The 18,120-nt window shown below is 35.9% G+C and overlaps 2 protein-coding genes across 2 annotated transcripts; one reads left to right on the forward strand and one right to left on the reverse strand.

The window, feature by feature from the left end:
* The first annotated feature begins 2,168 nt into the window (after positions 1 to 2,168).
* On the forward strand, positions 2,169 to 17,836 carry LOC134841571 (uncharacterized). The gene is made up of 4 exons (XM_063857602.1): positions 2,169 to 2,240; positions 11,595 to 11,682; positions 11,771 to 12,044; positions 16,704 to 17,836. Exons 1-4 carry the CDS (start codon positions 2,169 to 2,171, stop codon positions 17,665 to 17,667), a joined length of 1,398 nt encoding a protein of 465 aa, XP_063713672.1. The 3' UTR covers positions 17,668 to 17,836.
* On the reverse strand, positions 4,641 to 9,099 carry LOC134842061 (cholinesterase-like). Its single transcript, XM_063858216.1, has 4 exons — positions 8,338 to 9,099; positions 6,391 to 6,614; positions 5,963 to 6,153; positions 4,641 to 5,227 (listed from the first exon to the last, which is right to left on the reverse strand). The coding sequence occupies exons 1-4, from the start codon at positions 8,957 to 8,959 to the stop codon at positions 4,735 to 4,737; spliced, it is 1,530 nt and encodes a 509-aa protein (XP_063714286.1). The 5' UTR covers positions 8,960 to 9,099; the 3' UTR covers positions 4,641 to 4,734.
* Positions 17,837 to 18,120: the final 284 nt, after the last annotated feature.

Consider the following 18,120-nt stretch of genomic DNA (forward strand, 5'->3'; position numbering starts at 1 on the left):
AGGAGACGATTTGAGCAAAACAAAGAAACTGTGTCCATAAGGGAAACCCAGATAAAAAGAGACGGAGAGGAATTGAGACAGTTCATTGACAAGTTTTGATGGAAGGAATGTTGTTGGCATATACTGGCACTAAACCAATAATATAAACGTGCAACCGTGTAATTGAAAAAAATTGATCTAGAAAAATTTTCGATTGGAAAGCAGACCAAGAAAACGTACAGTTATCTACACCGTTTTCTATGCGATGCATGTTTTCCGATGCGACTTAGCTCTGATGAAACTTTTTTTCTCTTAAATTTTTTCCTGATTAAATGTTAATGAACGAACTGAAGAAACTTATCTCGGTCGTGTTGTTTTTTTTTCACTTGAAAATTACTTTTTTTCGAGGTTTGACTTCTGTTTTCCGGGTAAGTTGCCTTCAGTGTAATTGCTAAACGGATGATAAATTACAACCCACATTGAGAAAACTGCAAGTGGCGCGCAGAATCATATTTTCCTCAAAAATTGACATCAGTTTCTAGATTTCTCAACGGAAAAAAGTGTTTTGTTCTTATTTTTCCAAATGGGGTTAACATTATCAAGAACTGAAAATCATAGAAGTTTCTTTCAATTCCATTAGTTCTGAGGTTTTTGCTTTTTCTTTGAAATTCGAAGTTGAAAATTTTTCAAACGTTTTTTCATTTTTTTGTTCTCATTGAGGTCATTGACACGTTTCCAATTGTCCATCTGCCATGTTGTGATATGTATGATTTATATAGCAGACGAGGTTTGGATTTCTATTATAATTTTCAAGTTATCACTTTGAAACGTTAAACTCTCTCCCACAAAACGCTTCACATTGCGTGAACATCAGTTTTTACTTCGAGAGAGAGAGAGAGAGAGAGAGGGAGGGGGGAGGGAATGAAATGCGATAAATGGAATGAAGAAAGATTGTTAACTTTGGGCTCAAACCCCATTATCTCAGTTTTGCAAACAAATCCGGACAAAGTTTTAATGTTTATTGGCCGAACAGGACGTTTACGTCCCTCATATCATCTATGACGAGCTCCATCAACAACAACAACAAGAGAGGGAGGGGGGAGGGAGTGAGTGAGGGAGAGGAGGGAATGGAGGGTTGATAGTTCTCTCCTGAAAAACTAACTACAGATAGTGAAAAGTGTCATATTAAGACCCGGGTGTTCCTGATAAATGCTTGAAACCACATACTGATGTTATCATAGAGGATATTTGAGAATATTCGCTCCCGGCCGATGTGACATATTGGTTTTACTTGAAAATAAGTTTTTAATATAAAGTGGTGCTTGAAAGCATTCATTCGAGAGAGTATAAACGAAATTTGCAGTTACCTGTGTCCACTAGTGCATGAAGGTTGATCGGTTTTTAAGTATCGACGAACGTATGGAAGACTCCTTTATAGTAAAAGTCTTAAAAATTCGTTCACGCTCGAATTTGATTGTTTGCGGTTTGACTTACGATTCTTTTTTAAATTCAGTTCATTTCCTTTGTTAAAAGGAAGGCAAACTCCACTATCGAACAGCAAAAGTGTAAATGTCAACTTGATCGACATCTAGTTACGAATGTGGATTTAACTTTTCAGATTTCCAAGCGGAAGAAAATTTGGAAATTCAAAGAATTCTAAGGCCATATTTTTCTTATTTCACCTTATAGAGTTGATTTTTATGTATTATCGCGAGTGTTTGCAAAGCACAGGTTTGTCTCTGTGTTCAACTGTCTGTTTTTAACTTTGTTTTTGTGAGTTGCAAACTTTTTGGTGTCGCTTTTTTACAATCGCATGGATGTAGATGAACTCAAAAGCTGTATTTTGTCATTCTTGCTCAGGAAAATGTTCTTGCTTCGTTCTACCCACTCAGTCAAAGTCACTTTCAAGCATTCAAAAACACTTTAAATGTTCAAATTTTTATCGGTTAGGTAGCTCTGCTAAAGCCGGCATTGCTTAGATGTTTTAATTTGAAATAAATTTCAATTTTCAAGATTTTAAATAATTGTTTAGCAGTCTCACGCATTTTTTTTGCATTTGTTCCGCTGACTTGCTTTGCCTCTTGCCAAAACATACCATGCAACAAAAACAGCATGCATGTAATTTTTCAGCGAATTGTAAGAATTACTTTTCAAATGGAATTGTACTTGGTGACTGTGTATCATTTCAGATGGCGCATGACTCATCCTCTATCTACAGTTTCATCAACAGCGAAATCTCAACTGCTTCATGCCAATCACAGGTAAATTGTTTTAAATTTTTGTTAAGCTTCATTTTTTTTGTAAATAGAGGATGTTGATATACGACATAAAAGGTACATATTTGATCCTGAAACCAGACATATAGGATCAATTAATAATTTCAGACCTAGTCATTAAGAACCATTCTTTTCAAGTCATTGTATTTTCAGTGGCCGAATTACAACAACAGAATAGGTTGGTAATCTACAGAAGTCGAAGAGTTCAATAGTCTATTCTTGTCTGCTTTGTCTTTTCTATCACACTCTGTTCCTTAACCTTTTCTGATTTAATCACGTTTGATTTTGATTGTCTATCCTTAACAGGCTGTGTCCTAATTTCTTCTGGGGTGTGGATTATTTGAGAGTTAAGTTGTGGGATGTATGTATCTTTATCTCAAATCCGCAGAAAAACTCTGGCTCCATAAATAATCTGGCTATAAATGAAACAGCCGCTGGATTACATTGGCCCCCTTCTAAAAACTCTCCGCGTCTGCAGATGGAGTCCAAGAGCTTTACAAGACCTTAAAGATCTACTGCATTTTTTAATAATTACGCCAAAACGAAGTAGACTCAAAACCTATTTCTGTTAATTATTGTCGCTCTTTATTGGAGTAACATGTAGTTGAGGCTCTTCTACCTTTCTATCACACCATGTGTAAGCTTCAATTTTACGGTGCAAATATTGGTTTTAATAAGTTGTATAAAAGGGCAATTTGTGCTGTAGTTGGACAGGTAACCGACTTACCGTAGTTTTATGACAATTGGTCAAGGTGAAAAAAAATTGACTGTAAAAATCGGAATTCGCGGAAACGGTTGAAGATCCCTGTTATTATTTGCGATAGCGCAGAAGCATTTTTCAGAAGCATTTGATATCATCCGCCGCGAAACAAGGCATCGAAAAATAAGTCGATCTATTTTTTATGTAATTTGTTTTTATTTTTCAGGAAAACTTTTTAAGTGTCAATGAACGTCGTGTGCTTTTTTTAAGGTCGTGTGCTTTCTGATTTTTTTTCACGATTAATTAAAGTTGTCCACACTCAAATTTGATTTTCAACTTCGCTTCAAATTCAACTGGTAAACGGAAGCTAAATTACACTCCGCAGTAAGAAAATAGCAAATGACGCCATGAAACGTGATTGGTTTTTATTTCAGAGTTTCCAGTGAAAAAAAAAATTATGGTTTGATAACTTGGTTCGTAATCAAGTGAAAGTAAGCGCTTGATTCTTTTGAATACTTTTGTTCGGTTTTGGTATCAGCGTGGACTTGGGCTTTTCTGAAGTTTCAATCTTTTTCATTGAAGTGGAAGTCATTTAGGTTAGTTTTTAGGATTGTGCGGGTAATTTAGTTTCATGAATTTATTTTAATTTTTTTTGGATTAAAATATTTTTTTTTGTTTTTTTTTTCATATACGATTTTGCAACTTACCGAGAGTAGATTTTGCTTGGCTTGCATTAGTTTTTAAATCCATTTTTAGCCGGCAACTTTCAAAAAGCTCTCGTGTAAAAGAAGTAGTTTCCCTTCACTTCGGATAATTAAGTGAGTACTCTTATATAGGTGCTGCTGATTTTTTTTGTTTTTTTTTTCCAGTTGTTCGCGCTCAGTTTTGATTTTTCGCGGTTTGACTTGTGATTTCTTTTTAAGTTCAGTGCATATCCATTGTTAAAAGGAAGGCAATTTAACAAAAAAGTGTCCATTATAAATTGTTCTTATAATTCAAAGAGCTTTAAGGCCATCTATTATTTTTTTTTCTTCGAAATTCAAAAGGTGAAGTCTCTTGAAAAAACAAGTCAGTTTTTTTATTTTCCAACTGTTAGTTGGCAATGTTTCACTTTGGATGGGTCGGAAAAACTTTCAGAACGTATGAAATTTTTTATGACAGCAGTTTTGTTTTCGACTCAACAGGTTTCGACCCAAATTTTTGTCGCCTTAGTTGCCACTCGATCATTGATTCTCAATGCTTGTTAAGGCTGTTTATGAAAGGCAAAGAATTTTTTTAGATGTTTTTTCGATTTATTTCAATTAATTTTTTCAGCTTCATTGATCAAAACAAAATCCATTTCATTATAATTTTTTCACTTTGTTCGGTTTTACTTCATATTCGAAATTTCACTTTCTACGTCTGTCATTTTCTTTTTTTTAATTTAAATTATCCGAAAGAAATGAATGGTGCTTTGTGTCTGCAATTATATGAAATTATGATTTCAACTCATTAGCTGAACAATCGAATGTTTTTCTGTATCGCAAGTGGTGCAAAGCTCAGCTTCGCTTCTATGTGCAAACTCGTATTTGCTTTTAGAGTAAATGGGTTCTCCTCGTTTGTTTTTAAATGGAATATTATTTTAAATGGAAAGGTCAAATTAGCGGTAAAAGATCAGTTTTTTTGCCGTGTTTAATTACCGTGCTTAAACCTCTTTAGATTAGCATTATAGTAGCATGTAGAAAGTTTTCGACAAATATTTCCCTCTTGAACTGAACATAAGCTTGTGATTTGAGTGATTTAATACTTATTTGGCGCCATTACCAGCATTGCACAAGCAAGCACCGTTTTTAACATTAGAGCTTTTCTCTTTGGAAGCAAATAGTCAGTTCCTACAGTGGTCAAACCATCGGTCGAAATTCTGTTCAGTGTTTTCTTCTCGGTCTCAAGTTTGCCCAATTGAAACTTGGACAAATCGTCGGTTTTGATGAACGAAGCGAACATGGAAGTGGTAATATCGTTCACAATTTTGTCGGATTCAGTTGGGTCAAACAAGTGTGATTTCTTCTCAGCCAAGTTGAACAGAAATATGATGTCTAGCGAGTGAAAAGATCCAAAATGTAAAGGCACTTCGGCTTCTGGGAAGCTCAGCTCGTGTCTCGTTGGGCATTTGTAGTCGAATAAGTACACGTAGACGGGCAGGTCGGGTGAGTTTACAACTTCATCAAGTAGCTCTCTGAGCGGCTGGTAGAACAGTTTTTCTCCGAATAGTTCTCCGACAACTTGTCGGCTCCTAAAGCAAAGTATTCACTACTACTCCTGAAAGAAACAAAAAGTAAATGAGTAAGAGGAGAACACTGCAAGACATGAAGCCATGACATAAAATGAAGCAAAACTACGAAAAGTCTAGCAGGATAATTTACAGCTACAAATCTAATTTTACAGCTAAAGTTACAACGTAACGCGGCTATTTCAAAAGACTCCTAGTTTTTTACATATATCAATATTCTTTACCGTTGACCTGGTCCTAATTGACTTTAACAAAGCGCAATCAACATGGGGCACTTAGCATAGTGGTAAGGCGTTCACTTTAGAATCGTCAGATCGTGTAATCGATCCCATGCCATGGCAATGATAGTGTGTGAGGACGAGCTCTCACTTGACCTCTAGCTTCAGGTCTACCACAACCTGACCAAATTTGGCTGCAAAAGTGGTACCACGTGAAAGTTCTAGACGCACAAAAACGGCCTTGAGTCGCAAAAAAGAGCTTCGCTCAACAAAATAACACAGTCTGGAATGTGGGGAAATAATACAAACGGACTATCCTCGACAGGACTGTTAAGGCCTACTGATAGCTCCTCTGCGATTCGCAGGAACTACAATTATTATTATTATTATTATATATAGAACGGCGAAAAAACTGCTCTTGCTTTCGTTTTATTTGAGATTTGAGAATTTTCAAATCTTATCGTTGACTATAATTGTTAAGGGTATCAGTAGAATTAGGGAGCAGACATTAAAATCATACCAAGTGGATCTGCCGGGGTCCTCTCTTGGGAACAGGATGTCGCAAAACATGCTCCCCTCCGCTGACGCTACTCCGAGCAGAAGTGGTTTATTGTGCGTCAGTCGAGTAGTTGAGGGCAGCTTCTCGTCATCAAACTCGTCAACTGGAGAGAAACTCACCCTTGGGTTTCTCATAGTGTCTGTTAGGAATTGCTGTAGTGAAAATATTAAATTCAAAATTCAAGCAATGTTGCTTCATTATCGCGATAGATTAAAAAAATGCATCATTCAAGACCTGTTTAGATTTCGAAGTTATGAAATAGCTAGAAAACATTTGTCCAACCTACTTCTGTGCTCGTATGAGCTATTCGGAAATTTGGTAACAGTTTTTCAGTACAATTAAGAAAAAATTTGCGATTGAATTGATTTTAAACATGAATTTTGTCTTTCCTTGATTCTATCCTCGGACAAAGACAAGAGAAATTCTCGTATTTGCTCGGGTGTCGGGTGTTTTGGGCCTCCCAGCATCTTTATGGCCTTAAGAGTTTTCTTGTAGTGACCTGCTTTCGCAGCACGACTCCATGTTTTGTTAATGGTTCCACTTGATGGTACTGCACGAGCGAAGTACTGGCAGCTTTCCGGTGACAAAGTGTGATAATGGACACTAGCACCTCCTGTATATAATGGTATAAAGTTAATAACTGAAGAACAAGGTCAAAAGTCTACGTGAAATGCTAACTTGATATTTGAAACCAAGCCCACCTGATAGAAAATTGAGAAGCTGAAACAATTCTAGCAAATTTTCAAGATTGAGTTTTAGTCTTTAAGAGTTGTTTCTATCTTTATACATACAGTGCTGATTTAAATTTTCCGCTGATTTAAATTATAAAACCAAGAAAATTTAAAAAATTCAAACAAGTTTTTTTTTTCAATTTGGGACCAATTTGCTTAGACTAATAGCAGAATTAATTTGGTGCAATTTATTTTGCGAATTTTGGAACCAAAATTTTACACCAAAAGTATGTTATTTGGGTATTTTTAAGTTAATCAAATATTACGCTTAAACTAGCAAGGTAATTGAATATATATGAAAAACTCTGAATTTACAAGTAATGAACAAAAGAGTAATGTTCATATATATCAAAAGGGGCCTCGTACGTAGCGCAACAACGTTTTAAAAAGGTAAAACCTCCAAAAATTGTATAAGAGAAAATAATTTTGTTTGATAATTAAAAAAATGTTCATTTTCCCTTTTGTAAACGCCTTTATAAAATCTGATTTTAAGCTTTTATGAAGACTGATTTAAGAATTTATGAAGTCTGATTTTAAGCTTTTTTTCTTTTTTTTATCGTTTTTTTTAAGTATTTAAACAGTTTCAGTTTATCTTATTTTGATTTAGTGGACTTATATTGCGTGGTTTAGAGGGCAAATTATATCTATATGCGATTGTGTGCTTAAGAGTAATGAACGTAGTGGGTACATATATGGTCTTGCTGATTTTTTTTTTGCAGGAAAAAGTCTTAAAATTTGTTCACGATCAGTTTTGATTTGTCGCGGTTTGACTGGTGATTGCTTTTTAAGTTCAGTGCATTTCCATTGGTAAAAGGAAGGCAATTGGAAATTAATTATCAGATTTCCCAGCGAAATAAAAGTTTTGTATTGATCAAGTTTTCTCAAATTGGGTGAATTTTAACAAAAAGTGTCCATCATAAATTGTTCTACAATTCAAAGAGCCTCAAGGCCATCTATTTTTTTTTTCTTTGAAGGCTCTTGAAAAAAAAACAAGTCAATTTTTTTTTTAGTTTCCATGCGTTCAATACTCTTTTCCAACTGTTAGTTGGCTATATTCACTTTGGATGGGTCGTAAAAACTTTCAAAACGTATGAAATTTTTTATGACAACAGTTTTGTTTTCGGCTCAACAGGTTTTGACCCAAATTTTTGCCTTCATTGTCGCTCGGTAAATGATTTCCAACTTTTTGAAAGCTGTTTATGAACTTCATCCGATACAAGCATGAAGTTTAATAGCTGAAATTTTAAATAAAAAGTTTCTAGTTTTTTTTGCAAGTAGTTTTTTTTTCTATTCAGTATCTTGTAGCGCACATTGTTTTTTGCATCGCAGGTGTTGAAATTCACAAAATAAAGTGCATCGTATTAATTCGGTAAATTTCTAAACAGTTCAGCACAGAACCAACAAGCGAAATCCTTCAACACTTGACAGCCAATAGGCGAAGACCCATCAAGGGGGTCTCCACCTATTGGCTGTCTAGTTTTCTCTTCCATTTTTTGTCTAACATTAACCCATTTTGAGAAAACCTCGTTTGAAGTTTCCAATGTTGCTCGTTTTGTCCGGGTGATTTGAATCAGGACTAATAGCTTCAAATTTACAAAAGTTTACCTGCTGAACAGCCATATATGGTAACTCTATCCGGGTCTCCTCCAAATGCAGCTATGTTCTCTTGAGTCCATTTCATCGCCATCCGCTGGTCCTTCAATCCCAAATTGTCTTCAATTACTCCTGGGTAACTCAGAAACCCCAGCATATCCAGCCTGTAGTTAATGCTTACACAAACTATGTCATGTCTGGCAGCAAAGAAGCTTAGTTGATACATGGGCTCCGAACCACTCCCAATCTTGAATCCACCGCCGTGGATGTGGAAAAGTACTGCCAACTTTTCCTGAGACCTTTGTTTCAATTTTTCAGGGTCAGAGCCCAGAGGTGTGAATATATTCAGGAATATGCAGTCTTCGCCTATTGGCTGTCTAGTGTTGAAGAATTTGCCTTGGTGGGTCTGTACTGAACTGTTTCCAGATTTGTGAGCTAAGAAAGGGGAGGTTTCATGGTCTAACTTCTCATCCAGAGGTTCCAGAAGTTTAAATCTCCGGTCGCCAATTGGCTGCTTGGCATATGGAATTCCTAGAAACTCTCCCACATATTTGTCTCCAATTTTGACAACTTTACCGTTGATTTTGCCCTGGGGTGTATCTAACGTAACTGTTAAATCTGTTTCTTCTGCCATTTTGGTTATGACGAGGGTTGAGCTTCGAATGGAGTTAAATAGAACAAAATTACATTGAGTTGTTCACTAGTTTTCGGTTTAGCTTGTTTGCGCTTGCATTAAATGACGTATGCGTACGAATTATGGACTGTTCGGTAACAATTGACCGCTTCTTCGTTTGGTTTAATAAAGGACAACCAGAGGTGTGAAATTCTGTTTTCTGAAAATTGATTAGTCAAGCATCAAATTCGGGTGCCCAATAGAATTGAATTGTTTTGAACGTGATTTGATTCATCGAATTAAAACGGATAATTGGATCCAGTAGCATGCAGATAACGTGGTTCCATTTTCTATAATTTTGCGGCATCTCTTTGTTTCTTGCCGGCTGATTCTAACCTTTTTCTAAAATGTGCACACAACTTGTGAGGGAAGGGCCTAGAAAAAGGTTTCTTTGTCTGAACTTGCACAACTTGTGCAGAAAGAGCTCAACTTGTGAGGGAAGGGCCTAGAAAAGAAGTTTCTTTGTCTGAACTTCGTAAGAAAAGCTAGAATTTCGACAAAGATTAAATAGTTGAAATGGCGAACTATCAGATAGCTTTCCGGTAAGGCTCTTGCGTTGCTCTTTTCTTTATAAAATAATTTTGAAAATATTGACTTTTTTTATAATAGGAGCGCTCTATTTTTGGGTACTCGGTCAAAATAAATGACTTACTTTAATTTGAAATAAATAATTACAACATCTGCCAGTATATTACCAAATATGAGCTCTTCAACTATACTTATAAGAAGTTCCAGCTTTGAATTATATCACGAGATTTGAACTATTCAACTGTAGATCTAAAAAGTTCCACCATGAAAATGTCGACGACATTACACTTTCGACGTTTGAGAAGCTTGACCCCCTGGTTGAGAAGAATTCTGGGTTCCATCCTCAGGTCTCCCTACAAGCGGTATGAAGCTTGCTACCAGTTAGCTAGCACCGCGAGGTGTATCCATCTCACCTGATGTTTTCATTGATAGTGCTGGCGTCGCAAATCGTAGCCAGGTGTCTGGTTGGTAACGCCATACAATCCAAATCTTCAGAAGTACCAGAATAATTTTTTACGCCATTCGAATTTTTTGCAGCAGGATATCCATTTAGGAGATTCAACGAATTTGGTAGTTTTGTATCTTATTGACTGTTTTGTATGGTTGATCTCTTGGAAGCTCCACTCCTGTTCACAATATTAGATAATTTAGCGCTAAGGCTTTTGCGTTTTTTTTTGTTATTTTTAAATAAAATAATCTTACAAAATACTGAATTTATCTTTGTAATAGTAACATGCCATCTTAACTTCTGTATGCAATATGTAAATACCGCATCAGCAAATATATTGTAAAACCCGAGCTCATCCACTACAGATATAGAAAGTTTCCATTTTGATTTTATGTAATATGAACTTCTTGACCAGAGATATAGAAAGCTCCAGGGGCGGATTTAGGGGGAAGAGCGGACGCCCCCCCCCCCCCCCCCCTCAGGGATTCGACCCCCTGCCGACCCAAAGGGTCCCCCCTTTGATACTTTTTCAGAAATCCATTTTTGACGGACCGACCCTAAAATTTTTCTAAAGGCGCCTTTGGCGCCAATATATACTAACTTTGAGGGGGAGCGCGCGCCAAAAAAAACGCAGATTTGGTCGACCTAAAAAAAAAAAAGGTCGTCAAAATTTTGGAAAATTTTTCGAAAATCCGCCCCCCCTCGAGAAAATCCTAGATCCGCCCCTGGAAAGCTCCACACTCATAGTGTCAACGACCTTACTCTAACCGTTGACTGACACAAAGCAGGAGCATTGGGTGCCAATCTTTTTTTTGTTAGAGGAGTAATTTCTTGCTATAATGTAAATTAATATGTATTTATATTCGAACTTCACTACCTCTCCATGTTTAAGCTTTTTCAACATACTAGTTATGCGTATTTAACGAAAGAATTGAATTTTTCGCGATTAAGTGTATCGTATATTGCAATGCTTAAGGTTTTCTCCAATTTCTTCCGTTTCATTTTAGTGATTATATTCGAAATCAGTAAATCGGTAAAGGGACGCTATGATAGCTCCTCCACTAGACTCAATGAAAAAATGGAAGACAGTTTCTTCGGACGCAAGGTATTTTTCCTACTAAATCAAAAATTTGTCAATCATAAATTATTCATGAACTTCAAAGAGCTCAAAGGTTATATACATTTTTTTTTAATGAGAACAATCAATCAGGTTTTGTCGGTTTCAATGAGTTCATCGTCAATTATCTGACTGTCTGTTGTTGGCAATAATTTTTTCCACGATGCGAATTCTTATTTACTTTCAGTGGGGCTGATAGTAGGATTATTAAGCTTTCAAGATTGAATCACACAGAGTTTGAGCGAGTCATTTTTTTGTATTAGAACCCCGTTGCTTATATTTAATTGTTAAGAAGTTGTTCTAGTTCTCAATTATGCATTGAACCATCAATGAATGATGTTTTATATCAATTTTCAGATGTTTTTGTGTGCTTTTCGTATGATAATTTTATCAGATGAGATGTGTTGTCTCTTTTTTTCCTGGGTTCAATGACAGCTTATATCAAATTTATTGTTGAATATATCCGTTTTTATAATCTGTAATAAACTTGGTATAATCTTTAGACATGCAGCGGAGCAACGATTGATGGCTGTAACGTGGACGCAAACAATCTAGAGCAGTCCAGAGTCTACGGATTTCCGGTCGAGTCTGGTTAGTTGAGAATCCGCTTCTGAAGAGGCGTTGTCAAATAAGTATTTTTTCCCGCTGATTATGTATTTTTACGTTTTTGGGTTTATAGATGGGCTTTGCGTGGGTGTATACCCTAGTCAATTTAGCTCCAGTGGATCAGCAGGAGTGGACACCGCTCGAAGAGACCTGCTTCGGGACTACAACACCACCTTGTCATCACTGACTTCTCAGTCCACACTAGTTGTCATAGTACTACTCTCGTCGCAACTGTTTTCAAAGCGGCAATCTAAATCAGAATCGGCGTTCAGTCCCATGTCCTTGTTTGACCGCCAGACCTTGGAGGGAATCGACAGAACTCACATATTGTACAATCACTTGACCAGGTTAGTTATCATAAGTCCTGAAACAAATATGCGGCGAGATCTTTCCTGTCCCCCCTCCCCCACCACCACCATAACATATCTTTATATAACATCGTCTGATGAGGCAAAATGAGGCTCAGAAGAATTGAGGTTTCGGATTTTGTAACCAATTATACCAAAACAATATCGTCAAAATTTGTATTCTTTAACATCTGTCTACTGCGAGCGCTTTAGATAACATAACAAAAAGCTAGCTTCCAAGAATCTTACAGATAAAGAACTTACAACAGAAAATAAGTTAAGGATTTGATTTCTAATTGAATTTATCGTAGCTCGATGATTTTGCACTAGAAAAACGATGGCTGAACGATATAACTATATGCAAATAGTTTTAAGTAATCAAAATTGGTTCGTGTCGAATGTTAGTCAGAGTAAGATTACCCTGATAGCCGTGTAAGCATGTGACCCAGTATGTTTTAATCACAAATAGCTTGAAAACATTTCGATTTTCCTCATCTGTCAAAAAAAATCGATGGTCAATAACATTCAGATTAGCTACAAAACGTTAACTATTAAATTGAAGTTTTCTGTTAGTAGTTTGATTTTGTCGCTAAGAATTACTAGAGGTACAATAGGCTGAGAAATCAAAATTAATAACGTTTTTTCTTTCAATGGAGAAAGTATCTCTAGTTCAAAAAGAAGTACGATGAGCTCTACATCAAAAAAAGTTGAATTACACTCGTGAGAGCAAGTTTCTTGTAATCTGAGGCTAGATTTTTTAAACACTTTTCTGATTAATCTGTCTAAAATCGGCCTTCCTTTATTATGAAAAGTTAATTATTTTAGTCTAGCGACCCAATTCGTGTAGTGAAAAGCACTTGGTTGAGTTTACAAGTATCTGAATTTTTTTACCAAGTATTTATTGAGGTTCAATATTCGTCTCAATTCTGTTCGGCTTAGTTTCGGTTTTTGAACGAACGATCAATTTAATCCTTTCAAATGTTATTTCTGAGCTTTTGACAATTGTTATATGAAGTTATATTTTTTCGGCGATGATCTGGATTTCGACTGAAATTCTGTCGTTTTAGCTTGCGAATGAAGTGTGAGTGCGTGTGCTTATGCTATATAGCCTTGCAATTTTTTCGAAAATTTATTTTTAGGCTTGCGAATAGCGCGCATTATCAAATCGTAACAGTCTCTTTCCTGGATAGTAACGTGTCTAGCAGAACCATTGATTCATATGGTGCCAACAGACGTATTTCAGGCATCAGAAACTTTTGAACCTGTCTGCATTTTGATAACCTGTTTCTTTCTATTTTTTTGTTGTTTGGAAACCAACTCCAATTTTATTTACCAGCAATTTCGCTTAAATTTTTTTTTTCGGCTGGTTATCAATTAATTTTAGTTAGATTTGGTTTTTCTTTGTTACGATCTAATAACGTTTTCTAAACGCAAGCCTCAATGCAAATTTTTTAATGAAAAGCACTGCAAAGTACTTATATATGTCCTTCCATTCGCGTAATTACACAAGCGAAGTGTGTTTTTTTTCTACGAATTTTTTTTTCCAAGCAAAGTCGCAAATAAGTGCTGATTTTGAGACGCTTTTGGTATATTGAATTTAATCGTGCTTAAGCTTATTTGAGTATAAACAATTTAATGACAAATGTTGCTGTTTACACAAGCAAAGCTTGTGTGATAGTTCGAACTGTCTTTTTTTTGCTATTTAAGTCGCAAATATTGTTTTAACGCAAATATTGTTGCGACAAAATGTGTTCTTCTTGAAAGTGTTACTATTGATCAATAATCAGCTACTAAGTACAGCCAATGCTAAGGATTTTAACACATGCTATTATATTACCTATAGCACTTTAGTTTCAAGGTATCATGGACCTGTAGCGTAGAAGGTTCGAACCTGGGCAGGGTCGGATGTTTTAATGAATTTTTTGTATGCTAGTTAAAATGCGTCCGCTCTATAAATTGAGGCTTGTTAGTGGGTATTTTTTTCAAATTGACTGGTACTGCTAGTACGTCGTAATTGGCTGGCGTCACTTAGCAATAATGTAGACTCATAATTGGTGTGTGTAACTTATTTTGAAAGTTTTGCTCATTCAGTTTTCCACAATAGTGTTATCGGTCCAATTTTTGCTGGTGTATGCGATTTGCAACTTCGACTCTGTGTTTATTTTTGCCTAGGTCGTATTTGAAAACATGTATTTTGAAAATGTATTGGATAAGTTGTTCGTTTTTTTGCAACCCTTCGAAAGTTCTTACTTTTTGCAGAGTTTTCAATTTTTTCAAAAACTACTGTCGCGATTTTCAAAAAAAAATGATAGCAGTGGAGAAACGGGCTGCTGTCCTATATGCCTGCAGATTTTTCTAGTCTCTTTTCATTCAACTTCAAGTTCTACGGCCTTCGAAAGTTCCAGTAGGGGGATTTTTTGCCTATTTGTTTTTTTTTCGTTTTCTCAAATTTTTATTGCACAAAATCTGAGATGAACGGTTCAATAAAAAATTACTAACTATGAGTATCTCCCCTAATTTTGATAGAAAAAAGTTATGGCCTCAAACGTGCCCATTTTTTGATATTTGGGTTAATTTTTAAAACTTTTGACTTCTCTTAAAAAGTAAACCGCCAAATCAGAGGTCGAGGGTTTAACAAAAAAAATCAGTTTTGCAAATCTGACCTGCGTAAACGGCCATCCGATGCGTTTTGAACAAAAATATGGACCTAGAAAATGTCCAATTTTTGATAATTAGCCCGATTTCGGAAAAAAGTTTTCAAAAGTTTAACCTACTGATTCTGAGGTTGGTAGTTCTTTAAAACTAAGAGGGTGCTTAATTTTCCCTGCGCAATCTTTTTTACCTTATTTTTGTAGAAAAGCTGATATGGACTTCGAAAAAATATCTTCTTGATTTTTTTCCGTTTCTTTTTAAAGAAATTTGGTCACTATTTCCAAAAACTACTAACTAAAGCTGATATTGAGTGTTCAATCTAAAAAGTCAGGGCGTGTACACTTTCAATCTTAAAATTAAGAAGTGGAAAGCAGAGGCTCTTCCCTTGTTTTAATAGATAATTTTTACGGATTTAGGAAAAAATAACTTTGTGATCAGTTTTTGGAATCTTTCTCTTTTTTTTGAGAACTAACCAGCAAAATCTTAGATGAAGACTTCAATTGAAAGAGCGAGATAAAAACTAGGGTTTAGAGTAAAATCCATTTTTTGTTTTGAAATTATAAAAATTACGCATTTCCTTATTAGTTCAATATATTATTAAAAAACATCAGAACTGGAAAATCCAGCATTAGCTGGGCTACTAGTTTACTTCCAAGCAACCATGGCGCAGATGCGATTATGTGAGACTCCCAATCGACAGGTGGGATATTTAAATCCGGAATATTTAAATAGTTTTTTAGTCGAATATTTGCTGTATAATATTGGCAATTTGATAAACTGTAGCTGCTTTTTTGATGGCTAATGTTAGTAAAATACGATCGGCTATGGTGCAGATGTGAGAACGTGATTTTCTCAGTCTCAAATTTTTTTTCAAGGTTTATCAAATTTTCCTCATCACTTCGTTTTGCCTGTTTAGAGCTCTCTGTTGCATTTTCCTCGCTTGTGTTTGCGAAGCGAAGCTTCGCCTCTATGTTTTTATCACTTCGAAAATGAAACCGACCGGTGGCAAAGATGTCAACATTTTCTTTCCGAACAAATGGTCGTCTACAACAGTTTTGCTGGCTTAGTTGCCGCTTCCTAATTGTTGTTTTTAATGCTTTTTGTTCCGACCATTTGAAAAAGGCGGAGGAACTTTGTGTTTGATTTTTTGTTTCATCGCAAAATCAGACACGACAAATAATCATCGGAATAGGTCGAGTGAAATATCATTTCAAAGCCCTTTCAATTAAGATTCGAATGACAAAAAAATGAAATTTTTTTTTGCACTGTCGAGAAAAACCGGTTTGAAATTTTTGGTCTTATTTTAATTTAATAAGGTGAGCGTGCAGGCTTACAATAGCCTATTTATGCTTATTTTAAGCCTTAAAAACTTAGATTTACTCGAGTAAAGTTAGTTTTTGGAGTTTTTTTGGTAATTAAAAACTTCTGCAAAAAATTAAAATTTTTTAAAATTTTTCTAAACGATTTTTTGTTTTTTTTGTCATTTTTTCTATAAAACTATTTTACTATTGGCCTTTTTTTACTATGACTGTAGAATATGCTTGAGGTCTATTTTTTCGTTGAGATCTTTTTATTCACGCCACGCAGAAAAAAAACGATACTTATTGGGAAAAAAAATCTTTTTTTTTGTTCTTTCCCAAGACTACGGTCGGAACATTATGTGCTACTTGCACAATAACTGGCTATCCTCGTTTATTTTATAGTTGTTTGAAAATTTTGGCATTTTTTTGATATTTTTGATGTATGGGTAATGGTGTGAAGCTCCACTTTGCCTATCTTAATTTTGGCTAATATGCTCAATTTTATCATGAAGGTAGTGATTTTCACGATTGGTCTGTTATACCTTAATTTTTATTTCGAAATACAAGTTACGAACTAGAGGGCTTCAATATAATATTGCTTTCAATTTGCCACTAGCATTTTTGGAGTTACCTAAAATAGCTTGAAAATCAAACCCACCATAAGTCATATTTTTTTTACCCTGTGTGCAAACATTTGTTTTTATAGAGCTGACAGTCATAAAGGTCCAGGAGAAGATCTCAACGATAATCTGCTAGGCAGTTTGGGCTTATTGGCCAGCTATGCGAACTATAATCTGAAATGTGGTGCATTTGTCGCCATGGAAACTGGGCTGATAGCTTCCCTCTCTCTGGCGGATAAAATGAAGGGACTTTTGGATATGTCGCGCAACAATTTGAAGATGCATATGGCTACAGAAATAGCTTCATATAGATGGGGAAGAGGAACTTTTGGTATCAAAGCAAAACCACCTGTGTACAGAATATCTCTCGATACTGGCAGTCATTTACTGGTTCTCAATTTGGACGAGAGACGAAACTATCTCGAAAAGTTAGCTCAAACCTTGCTGCAGATGAGACATTTGAACGTTAGTATTGAAAAGTTCCTGGCGGAGTTCTCGTCAATGCAAGCTAACCCTGCGCCAGAAATGATTCTACCGCCTTTGATAACTACGGCCGCTCCAAGAACGACTAAAAGAGGCGAACTGGATCTGCATCCGGACATGGCGCTGGAAAAGAGTGAGATTGCAAATCAGGTTTCAGTGAAAGTTAAAGCTACTTATTCATTCATTCCTTCTGTTCTTGAGTATTCGATGGAGTTTGTGACTTCTAAGTATGGCTATTACCAAAGCCAAGAGGTTTTTAAGCGAGATTTTTTTGTTTTGCTTCTGGACAAACAAGTTAAAGTGAAGAAATTTGTAGTGACAACCGGATCTCCGAACCAGCTAGAAATGCATTTGAAAACAGGCTCACTTTTCTTCTCTGGAAAAGCAAACCAGTTGGCAAAAACTGGCAAAGTTAATTGTATGTCTCCACAACATGTAGCTGATTTTAACGATGGTGTTGCTACTAAAGACATGGATTACTTGGTGCTTGTGAAATGTTTAATCATCAGAATTGATTCACATCATCCCTTAGGAATTATTTTGTACAATGTTCAGCTAGCTTCGTAGTCGTCGTTTAGTTTCGCAAGTCACAATCATATAATTTAATTGCATTCTTTATTCAAATTGCGTAGTACTTGAAAATTCACTTAGAACTAGAAGTTCCAGCAGTTAATGAAGGAGTGCAGTTTCTTACCTTGGTTTTCCTGCGTGACGCCCTTCCATGGCCGCACTGAACTCTCCATCTGGTGTTCCATCATTTAATTGCAGTAGACATTGGGAAATGCGCAGAACCCAAATGGGGCAACGCTTCCCAAATAGTTATGATGATCGGTCTTGTCTATTGTTTTTAGAGGTTTGGGTTTTTCGTCGACATTTGAGGGCTCTTATGTAGGAGGTGTGTGGAGGTTCCTGCTGTAAAAGGACTTCTGACTCTTGCAGGAGGAAAGAGAATCTAAGGGTCACCGCTAATTTAGTTTATCGCTCATTTAATTTATTAATTTATCGTCAGATAGCGCCGCG

This window comes from Symsagittifera roscoffensis, chromosome 3 (assembly GCF_963678635.1).
Source record: "Symsagittifera roscoffensis chromosome 3, txSymRosc1.1, whole genome shotgun sequence".
Classification (NCBI taxonomy): domain Eukaryota; kingdom Metazoa; phylum Xenacoelomorpha; order Acoela; family Convolutidae; genus Symsagittifera; species Symsagittifera roscoffensis.

Excerpts from the sequence above, each read along its gene's own strand:
- LOC134842061 (XM_063858216.1), bottom strand. The coding sequence starts at position 8,959 with ATGGCAGAAGAAACAGATTTAACAGTTACGTTAGATACACCCCAGGGC. Across the intron at positions 6,615-8,337 it reads CATATATGGCTGTTCAGCAG|GAGGTGCTAGTGTCCATTAT; the intron begins GTAAACTTTTGT and ends CATTATATACAG. Across the intron at positions 5,228-5,962 it reads GACCCCGGCAGATCCACTTG|GAGCCGACAAGTTGTCGGAG; the intron begins GTATGATTTTAA and ends ACTTTGCTTTAG.
- LOC134841571 (XM_063857602.1), top strand. The coding sequence starts at position 2,169 with ATGGCGCATGACTCATCCTCTATCTACAGTTTCATCAACAGCGAAATC. Across the intron at positions 11,683-11,770 it reads CGGATTTCCGGTCGAGTCTG|ATGGGCTTTGCGTGGGTGTA; the intron begins GTTAGTTGAGAA and ends TTGGGTTTATAG. Across the intron at positions 12,045-16,703 it reads TTGTACAATCACTTGACCAG|AGCTGACAGTCATAAAGGTC; the intron begins GTTAGTTATCAT and ends TTGTTTTTATAG.